Source organism: Apteryx rowi, unplaced genomic scaffold (genome assembly GCF_003343035.1).
Source record: "Apteryx rowi isolate R43461 unplaced genomic scaffold, aptRow1 scaffold_9, whole genome shotgun sequence".
NCBI lineage: Eukaryota > Metazoa > Chordata > Aves > Apterygiformes > Apterygidae > Apteryx > Apteryx rowi.
In genome coordinates this window covers 3,032,541-3,043,408 of record NW_020451204.1, presented here as the reverse complement: position 1 = coordinate 3,043,408, position 10,868 = coordinate 3,032,541, and the positions used below count along the sequence as shown (strand labels likewise).

Here is a 10,868-nt window from a genome sequence, read left to right as displayed (position 1 = left end):
GGCTCAGTCTAGATCACACAGGAAGTCTGTGGCAAAGCTAGGAATAGTAACCCACACTAGTAATTACTTTGGAGGAAAGCTGCCTCTACAGCTGAGTGCTGGCTACCAGCCCTGTCTTCTGCTCACTTGGACATGCACATACACTCAGAGGTGGTCTGCGAAGGACCACTTGGTTCTCCTTTGGCCAAAGGTGTTTCTTAGACACATGCAATGTGCCAAGTATGTTTCCAGCAGCTGGAGACACTTTTTAGGATGGGTAACATCCACCCTAAAATGGATGGGCAGTGTCAGGTCCCCAGTGCTGGGAACCTCTACGAGTGAAGCTGCCAGGGAGAGCTGTGTGTTCTTCAAACAACCCCAGCAGGCAACATAATGAGCAACTGGGCTAGCAGGGTTTAGCTCTCCCATGCTTCCAAAGTAGCTTTTCCCTCATCTCCAAAATCCCAGCAGCCCACTAATGCCCAGAGCTCTCCCCACAGACAGACAAACACAGAGTGGAGCAAACTGTGAAGTTACCTTCCCATTGCAGTGCAGCTGTAGGTTCCCAGCAGATGGAGGAGATTCCTACCCCACCGGAGGTATGCGCATGACTCACTGGAGCAGCTCTGGGCTCAGCAAAGGGCTGTATCACTRTCCCTGGGGCACAGAGAGGGAGCCTGACGGGAACACAGAGCTCTTCCCGGTTCATAGCCAATGTTGGCAGAAACCAGAGGAAATCACAGATTAAAGCTGCCTGGAGGCTGTTCCTGGACATGGGGACCCTCGGGCCAGAGCAGCCTGCTGCTCAGCTCCAAGCCTGAGTGAGGTGTCCCTGATATCTGCTGGGACATAACCACCAAGCTGATTCATTTATTCCTTTGGCTTTCCATGTATTTCATGCTTGTTTTCTGAGGAGGGGAGGGCATTTCTGGGTACTGCCGGGGAGCAGGTCATGGGGAGAGGCCCTGGGAGTCAGCAGAGGGGTGACTCACGGGGGTGGTCAGTGGGGACAGCCAGGGAGATTCCAGCACAGCCTGGAAAGCAGGGGTGGCAGTTTCCTTCAGAGCYGGGGATGGGACAGGGAGCCACAAGGACAAGTGCGGTTTTGAGTCCCAGCCGGTGTGAGGAGGTGGGTTGAACGAATCAGAAAGAAGAGGACTCCATGAGTAACCCGAGAGGMGCCTGCTGAGGTCATGCTGGGGCCCTCAACCTGAAATAGCACCAGTTTCACCAGTTCAGTGATTTCTGGCAGCATTTGAAATGAGGAGCAAAAATCAGTCGGAGGCACGGGACCTGGGACCCCAGGTAGCTTTCCAAGAAAGTGAGGAATGTGAGTTTTGTCCTCTTAAAAAGCAGCTTAGACACTGCTAGCATGAATATTCTCCTGCCTCTGTGAGCAACAGAGTTGGCAAAAGACAGTATTACTGTTACTATTGCCATAGTATCTGAAGACGTCAGGAACAGTCTATGACACTGGGCACTGCACAGAGATCTGGAGCGGGACCCAGTTACCTGCACTCAGGTGTCTAGAGCCACTTGAGAGGCCCCTCAGGGACCTTGTGTGGCCTCCAACTGCTGGCCCGGATGGGTGCAGGTGTCCCAAGGATCTTGTGACATATCCGCCTGCCCCACTGGATGTCTTGCACATCTCAGGGCATCTCAAATGGCCCAAGATACCTCTGTTTATGCAACCAGACTGAGCCTAGATCTCTGCTAACTGCAGCAAGAGCTCAGACTCCCAGCACGCATGGAGACATCTACACACGGGCATCTTCAGATCGGATTTGAACAGCCTACCTCCTGTAGGGATGCTGTAGCTACTAGGGTATTGCTAGGAGTGGGTATTTCAGTGGGCAGCAACTTGTGGTTTGTTCACAAGGTGACCCYAAGATCCAGCAGTGGAACAAATAGGGGCTAAATTATGTGGTGTATATTGACCTTTGATACCCATTACATTATACATTAAACATATAGAATACATTAAACAACAGAAAAAATCAATTTTACATAAATCTGCAGAAAAGGTTCAGAAGCAGAACAGAGAATGAAATTATCCAAACAGTGTATCACAGCAATTTATCTTTTATTGGTCAAAGTCTRCTATATAGCTCATCCCTGAGTCGGGTTGTCTGATACCTCTCAAGGTACATGGTCCAAAAGCAAGCAAACAAAAACCTGCAAATAAATTTACATAAGCACGGTCTTCATGTAAGCTCAGCGTTAGGGAGYCTAGTAATTAGCTCTACATTATTTCCTTCCTTCTCCTTTTTTACCTATCTACAGATAGCTAGAATGCTTTTCATGTGCTTCGCTGCCCTCCTTCTTTACATCTCTTTCTCTCTCCTTTTCTCCTTTTCTGTTGTCACTGACTGCACCTGCCTTTATAGAACGCATTTATAGGATAATCCTTATAGCTTATCAGCAGTCCTCTGGCTCTTTGGTTTCCTTAGCCCAGAATGAAGTCCTACACTCTTACTGATAAGGCAAGTCAGCAACAAACTACCAGCGATGTCAAATGAAGGGAGGAAGGAACTATAATCTGAATATGGGCAAAGAGGTAAAATAAAAAAGGCAAAGCCTCACTAGCCTCAATGGCAAACTCTGATTTTCTTGCCATGGGCTGCTATTCAGACCACCCCTGTGGAGTGGCCCAGCCAGGGACTCTTCCCAGAGACCTCTCCCGAAAGCTCCCTGCGAGGGCTGGTGACAGGGCAAGGAAGCAAAAGGCTGGAGCCTCTGCTGACCTCTTTCTACCTTTTAGCGGGGGAGAAGATGCTCCGAGAGACAGAGCCAGGAAAGCTGCTAGTGAAGGAATCAGGACAGACGRTGCACAGCGCATGTGGCGGGGCTGCTAGCGGCAAAGGCTCCTGAGCCTTTTATACCCAGAGATGTGAAGTGGGGTTTATTCTCGAGGACAGTCTCTGTCAAACAGAGAAACCTGGTCCCTCCCATAGAGCTTGGTCAACATTTCCTCCAGCTCTCCCAGCGTGATGAGCTGGATGTTGTTCCTGTCRTTCTCAGCAATGACAGCCCAGGCCTTCCTCTCATCGTTGTCCATCTCACAGCAGACACCAGACCAGAGGTGGCTGGGTTTATTAACCCGCCCATTGGCAATATAGTTGTTCCCCGGCACGGCACCCACGACGACATAGGTGGTGGCACAGCCTTGCGTCTCCTTGATCATTGTTTGCTGCTCATAGTTTTTCCAGGCCCCACCATTGAGTTTTTCGTTCTGGGGAACTATGTTGGTGAGGGTGAAGGTAGCCGTCCTGCTGCTGTTGTCGGGGTGATGGCCACTGGGGTTCAAATGGCCGCGGTTCAAACCTGTCAGGTTCTTGTAATCTTTGAGGACAGCCTGGCTCTTGCTGAGTTGCTCTGAGGTGACGCTGAAATAATTTAAGAGGGTCCATTCTCTTTCCATTGTGCTGGGATAAACTGAACCCATCAGCTTGGAAGGTAAAGAAGAAGAACGGGTTTAGTTCTTGGGGATGGGAGTAACGGGGCAGGCTTCCCTGCAGCAGAAGTCTCTGAGAGCCAAAAAGAGTAGCTGGCACTCAGGTTTTGCCATCTCCATGTATGAAAACTCATGAATCAGAGATCATAACGCTGACCCTCCCCCACAAATGCGGGAAACTAGAATAAAACAACATTCAAAATGTGACTGCTTTTGATTTGACCTGTGGCCTTTGAAATCCACCCTGCAGCCTGCTGTGGAAGCATGGGTGGACGCACGAGACAATGAGCATTTTCCATTCTCCCAAGTTTGCAGAGAAAGGTGACTTCGGTGAGTTGCCTCCCTTCACACATCTGGTTCCCTTTCCACCCATCTCCACATCCCACATCTGCTCAGGGTGGCATCCCCCCCTCTAAATGTGGAGACTACACTGGTACAATACCAAATTAATTAATTGCTTAAGTTCCTGTGAGAGTAAAGAATGCAAATGATTTTTTTTTTGTAACTGTAACACCTTTCTTTTCATATTTAGGGAAATATATCTGGCCTTCCCCTGGATCGGGGGACATGACCTTCTTCTGTGGATCATTTTTGCCTAAATTCTCTAGTGATACTTGGGACCTAGCAATGACCTGAATTTTATCTTTTTCTTTTCCATTATTTGGTCTTTTTTACTGAAGGTCTAAAGTTTGACCAAAGGATGTTTGGAAGGGCTTTGTAATTAGTGGTGGTCTGTGTGTTTGGTGGATCCTTCTGAGTCAAGCTTGAGGTAATGGTGATAAGCAGCAACTGCAGGTGGATGAAATTATTCACTTCTGATTTGACTGATACTGATCCTATCCACCTTTTAATTCCTTAAATATTGCACAGGTAAATTTATCCACTTGTAACCTAACCCACTTATTCCTAYGTGCCTGTGACTGGACTCTTTCACTGGGTCATCTCATCCATTTCTGAGTTTCTATACACTTTTCTCATAGCACTTACAAAGCCAAATTAACTCTGAACCTGGAGCAAACAAGCTATGACATGATTGCACAGCAGTTCAAGTCAAATTRGGGACCAGAGCACAGCTGGTCCCCCAAGCTGAGCTCCAGTTGGACATCTTTTTCCCATGATTTGGTCTCTCCACTGCAGCATGGGACCAGAAGGGGAGTTATTTGACTAAATGGAGAAATACAAAACATAGACATCTCCATCTGAGACAGTCACCTATGCTTCTGTAAGGTCAATGCAGAGAAATGGGCACTCTAGGACATGACTCATCTCATCCTCCTGCTGATGGCTAAAATGAATCAAATGAATCATGTGTTCAGGGTGCCTGAAGTTAGATGAGATGAATCCCATCCAGTGGGTCCGTTTTCATGTGCAGAGGGAGAAGGGGGAGTATTTGGTTGTATRCTGCAGTTCAGCTTTTAATGATTGGAGGGAGATGTGCTGTAAAAGAGGATACTCACCTGGGGCTCAACCATCCAAGTTTTAGGTCTCTTGCCAGATCCAGGCTGGTACAGGTAAGCAGAGTATACAGGAATACGCCTGTCCCTGTCGTACAGGGTAGCAAAGTAATACTGGTTTTTGTAACGTTGGCAAATCCGGGCTGGACTGTTTGGTTCCAGGGCTTCGTTTGGGGGGGTTTCCTTGAAGAAAAACTGAGGGCATGAACTTTCAAACGATGTCACCACCTCACTGCGTCCCAGCCAGAGGCAGCTCCCTGAGATCTGCAGCAGTAGCAGTAACAGCATTTTGGGAGGATTTCAAGCTAAAGGCTCTTGCACACCTGGAGGGCAAATGCAGAGAGACACTCAACTCAGAGACAGCTTGTCACAGCCTGGAGTCATTTTTGTGCTGGAAGAGGAGAGGACATTAAGAGATCAAGGAGGGGACAAATTCTGCCTGTACCTTGTCCTCTTGGGCATAGAAAAATCAACAGGGCAATTAGGGTGAAATCCAAAATAAGTTTTAGGTGCCTAGAAGGAGAAGCAATGGGAAGCCCCCATTTCACTATAGCATCTCTCTCCCTTCTACTCCAGGGACCTTTCCACAGCAGAGGAGCTGTGGCTGAGACCTACAGCTGGGACATGCTCTGCTCACCCAGCTACGATGCTGAGCTGGGCATTGGTCCCGTGGGGGAACTGGAAGGGAAACAGCAGTGAAGCCCAGCTCAGCCTGCATTGCGGGAGCAGTCCTGAGCTCTGCGGCCTCATTTGCCAGCGTTGCTCCTGGCAGCACTAGCCCCCCTGCCCAGGCTGCTAATTCCTCACACACCTGTCCAGTCCTGCCTCCTTTCTCCTGTTCGATACCTGCTTTCCAAAAAAAATGCCCAATCTGGGACCAAACCTGATCTGTGCTACATGCTGTCCAACCCCAGACAATGAACTTGCAGTCCAGGAGTGGGACAGACACATGGACGCAGACAGAGATGGGGACAGCCAGATGGTAAGAGCAAGCGTGAGGGATGGTGCTTTTACCTTAACAGCACCCTGGATGCTGCTATAGCAATGCAGTTATTGAGGGGCAGCTCTTCCCACGATTGCACAGGATTTCTGCTGATCCATGTCTTTAGGGCAGCTTTCCCAATTGTTTTTCCTGTATAGCAAAAGGAGCTGGCCCAGGAATTTCTATTTTATGAGCAGAAATAGGTCCTATTTCGCGTCTATGAGGTGATGAAATGATTGTCAGTGGTCAGCAATACCTTGCTGTTTGGAGAGCACTGCTCCAAAATTCCCCGTGATGCTGGCAGCGATGCAGGATGCTTTGTCTTGTTTCAGCCACACCACAGGCTTTGGAATAGCAGTGATCTTTCCATTTTCATTGCTAGACCTTCAGCTGAGTAGTTTTAAAATGGTTAGCATTTGAAATAAGGCAGGTAGAAAAAGCAGCTGAAAGGATTCATAGGGCAGAAAGCTGTCGTGGCCTGTAAAACACAAAAACCACCTTTGGCTGGGGAATTCTCCAAGCTGAGGACTGCTGAAGACGAGGAAAGTAACCTTACACTCTTGCCCTTTTATTATTCTTTTCCCTGAGTCTCATCTATTAACTTCCGTTGGATTCAGGATATTGAGCTAGAGATAACCACGCTCTGACCCAAGACATCTGGCCCGATTATATTTAGCCTAAGCACCTTATGGCATGTTTTATATTGTCACATATTTATGTATTTTTAGCTGATAGTTGCCTTGATTTCCTAGCCTGACAGTAATATATCAGTTGTTCCCTACAGTCATCTAACTGGAAACTTACAGTGAGACCAAGAGAATAAGTTTTGTTTGTTTTTTTCCTCTTGACTAGCTTTGGATCAGGAACACGGAAACCAGTAAGCTGAAAACTGAGAAGAGGTAAGAAATCCCACAGACATATCTCTCCTCTAGGCACTTTTCCTAACTCTTCATCGAGAAGTGATTCATCACAGTAGTCTCCAGAGCCTGAGAGTATCTGCCCCAGGTCAGGCAGAAAAGTTACTGAAAAGTCCTTCCTTTGGACCACCCCCTCCATGATCTTTATATATATATATAAATAACTAGATTTCAAATACATAGAAACCAACCTACCGTGTGAAAGAGCAGCACACAAATTTGTTTATTCACGTGGTTCTGTTTGGAGCCCCAAAGTGCTAGAGGATTTTCCACCACAATCTGAAACTGGCTGTGACCTTGGGGCTGTTTATATATGATCTTCAAGAAGAGAGAGTTATACGTAATTCTGTTTTACTGGATTTCTCAAACAGGATTTGGAGTAAGGTTGGCCAGGGGTGGAGCCAGGACCTGTGTTGGAAATGTGTTTTTCCATAGKTTTTTTACAAGGTCAAGGGCAGAGTTACAGTACCCTGCAAGCTACCTCCTCTTATTCACAAGTCTGCTCAGTTCCTTTAACAGTTTGGTGTGAATTTTCCAGGTGACTTGGCAACTGAATCTTAAAGTTTTATTATGCAAGGATTTTTATGGCATTTCTGAAACATCTGTTCCCTATGGCYATGAGCAAACCTCTGCTAACAGAGGGCCAAAATAAGACCATGAATCTACCCATTCCTGAAGGTGCACAGGAAAGAGGGTACAAACCCCAAGTCTCTTGCTGTCTGCTGAGCACGTGCTGTAATTGTCAGGTGGTAATTCAAGAGATGTGCTGTTGCCAGATCAACTGTAAAGGACTGCCTGGTTGTATTGCCACCTCTGTTCAGGATGGGACTCTGTACCCGGCATCTTCAGTGCATCACGTGCAACCTTGGCCATCCTACTGCATTCGGACGCAACCCGATGCCTAGCATTCCCTATTAGCTAGCCAAGGCCTCGCTGGAGTCTAGGGAATAATTCATGGCATTCTCACAGACATCCAAGATAGGTAGGAGAAATCACATCCCAAATAGTCTGCTTCACTTCATTGACTGTGAAGGGTGTCCAGGGCCCGTAGCTCWGCTCTGTGAACTGTATGGAAGATGCCTCAAATTACAAGGGATAAATCCGATGTGCCCTGGCCTAATGTAAGTGGCCTGAATCTGGTCCATCGTCTTCATACACTTTGGTTGCATCTCCCCAGCTTGAGTGAGAAGGAAGGACTGTGCCATGACTTTTTTGAAGATTTGAGAGGGCAGGGAAAAAAGGAGGGCTGATCTAAGGATGTAACATGGATGATGAACATTCACATTCGCTGCATGTGGGGACAAACAGCAGGACCCAATAGTTCCCCTGCATGCATGCACACACACACTCACACACGCATGGCCCTAGGGCCACTCACAGCAACTCAGTGAGCACAGATTGCAGCTGACCACAAGGAGCCACTGATCAAAAAGACTGCAGAAAGAGGAATAAGGAGAAGAAACATCTCATGGTTTCAATTATAACCCATATCTTTGGGAAGTTCCCAGGTGAGCTAACAACCAGGTCGTGTTGACCTCGCACGTGTCTTTGGGAGATAACACTGGTGTTAGCGCTGCAGTGCTTATGGAGCTGAGTGGTTTAGCTGAACAACTRAGCCCTGTTTAGCCAAGTTCATGCCATTTTAATTTCAGAGTGTTAAATACCTTCGAGGCTTGTGAAAAGTCATGAGAAGTGCAGGATAACCACCTCTTTGGAAACTATTTAATAATAACAATAATAAATGGTATAATGGTGATGGGATATGATGGTTCTTATCATCTTGATGGTGAATAATTAAAAAAAAAACAGCAAGGAATCTGTTTTCCTACAGTTAAACATCTCAGTTCACTGTTAGGMATCTTGTTGTGCATCTGTTCCCCAGGCTTCCTGTAGTATCATTTCCCTTAAGCATCTTTGGCCAGGTCCAACATTTGGCTGGGGCAGCTGGTGAGTAGCAGGGGCAGGAACAGAGCCACAAGTCTGGAGCATCCCACCAAGGTTTGGTGCCTCTTCCAGATGCACAAAACATCACCAGCACCGCTGAAGGCTCAGGGGCTCAGGTCTAACAGCATCTGGAGACTGGCTTCCAGTTCACAGTGGAATAGTTTAGTCCCTTTGGGAATAGTGTTCCTTCCTCAAGGGTTTTGATTTGAGCACCACAAAAAGTACAATTTATCCTGGACCCCACCTGATTTTTTTATTTTCTCAAGGACTGGGTATTAGCCCACACGGGAAAAAGTTCCCATCTTCCTCCAGTCTCTGCTGCCTCTTAGTACCTCTCTCACATTCTTCAGGGCTTTACCTTCTACTTTTCTATGCCTGTGTTTCCTTCCCAAGTCATTCCTTCTGTCCTTACCCTCTCTAATATAAAATGTAAAGTACTGCAAAGTATGGTGCATGCATAATTTTCTCCTGATGGGGTGGGTAGATCTTAGCAATTGCAACATACCCTTTGCCCGCTGTATTTTCTCTGAAGTGTAACAAAACACTTAACAGAAAAGAAATATTACAGCCAACAGTGAAAAAGGAGTGAGAACCTACCTTGAACCACAGAGTCTCAGAAGAGCTGAACTATCGCTTCGTTCTTCTCCCTGGAGAAGCGGCTGTGTGTTTCCTCAAGAGTGCCCCTGCAATATATACCGGCTCATAAGTCTGTCCCTTTTTATAAAAAAGGAAACTCACAGAAAGAAGATGGATTTCTGTGGTTATTACTCTGGGGAGATTTGTTCATGCCTGCCCAGAAATGGGGTAGCAATGGCTATTTGCGATTTCCTCAGGATTTCTCTCAAGTTTGCTGACTATAATCATGTGTCAGAAACAGGGTCTGGTGATTTCTCTTTCCATTTCCTCATTTCCCGTGGTGCACAGCAGCTATTGCTGCAGCATCTTCACACGTATCTGTTCCCAGCAGATGGTCCCTACGGGCCTGCCCTGCAGCCCTGGGCTTGCACATCGCTTGTGAGCGGATGTAAAGCTCACAAGAGCTTGAGATAAGACAGCCTTGGCCCAGAGATAATTTTTTGGCAGCATATAATGCCATTGTTGTGTGCGCRGAGGAAGATAGAGTAAAGCAAGTGCTAAATTGTTTCAGTGACATTAGACCATACAGCCCGTCTTTGAGTACACACAGATCTTCCAAAATCTGCTCTTCTACAGCCTCTCAGAGACTCAATATAATCAATGTGGTCAGAGTAAAGGGTTTCCTGTGCCTGATTGTAATGACTTTGTAGTAGCACTTATTAATGCCATCTGACAGATTTTGAGGGCACATCACTGTCCTAAATCAGTGTGGAATACTTATTCATTTACTTTTTCTAGAAAAAGCAACAACATTTAAAAGTTATATCTCGTTACACAGGTCCTCTCCTGTGTCTGCACCCATACCTGAACCACAGACCCCTTCCTCTTCTTTAATACTGCATTTATCAACTCCAAGTCCCATCTTTACAAAATAGCCAATGTCCAAATTGCCCTTTCCAGGCAGAAAGCGTACAGACAATTGCAAATTGCATGTTCTGCCTTTACAGGCACTGCTGCACTCGTGTTCAGATAGGATCCCAATCTGTACAGAAAGGATGCTGGATGGAGACAGGGTTTCCTCYATTAAGAGGAGTGGACAAAAGGTATTTTGGGGATGGAGGCAGAGATTAAGGTTCAGTAGGCTGCRTTCTCTAGACCTCAAAGGAAAGGTGACAGGAAGGGTTGACTCTTCTGGTCTCTCTAAGTGAGAGAGACAGCTTAAGGAAAGATGCTAGTTTCCTAGATTAACAGYGGGGTGGGAATGGGACTGAAGATTGTCAATGATTATGGCCAAGAACCACCCGCAGTAACAGGGGCATATTAGAGTTTGGGGCCTGCACTAGAAATGGGTATGACAAGTCAGGGGCTGTAAGAAGGGTCCACTGGCCTGAGCTGCCACATTGGARCAGAGTTGAAGGGATTTTGCAATAATTTGTATAAATTAAGAACTGCAGGAAGCATGAGTATTTGATCTTGAATTTCTCATCTCTATACAGAYCTTCTAGTCCTCCTGCCACATGCTGTATGTCTTATCCTGCATTTCTATGAACTCAGAGTTCAGT

General features: G+C 46.7%; 1 protein-coding gene across 1 annotated transcript; it reads right to left on the bottom strand.

Moving 5' to 3' along the window:
- Positions 1-2,147: 2,147 nt before the first annotated feature.
- On the bottom strand, positions 2,148-5,979 carry LOC112978114 (endonuclease domain-containing 1 protein-like). Its single transcript, XM_026091271.1, has 3 exons — positions 5,902-5,979; positions 4,891-5,210; positions 2,148-3,427 (listed from the first exon to the last, which is right to left on the bottom strand). Exons 2-3 carry the CDS (start codon positions 5,173-5,175, stop codon positions 2,882-2,884), a joined length of 831 nt encoding a protein of 276 aa, XP_025947056.1. The 5' UTR covers positions 5,176-5,210; positions 5,902-5,979; the 3' UTR covers positions 2,148-2,881.
- Positions 5,980-10,868: the final 4,889 nt, after the last annotated feature.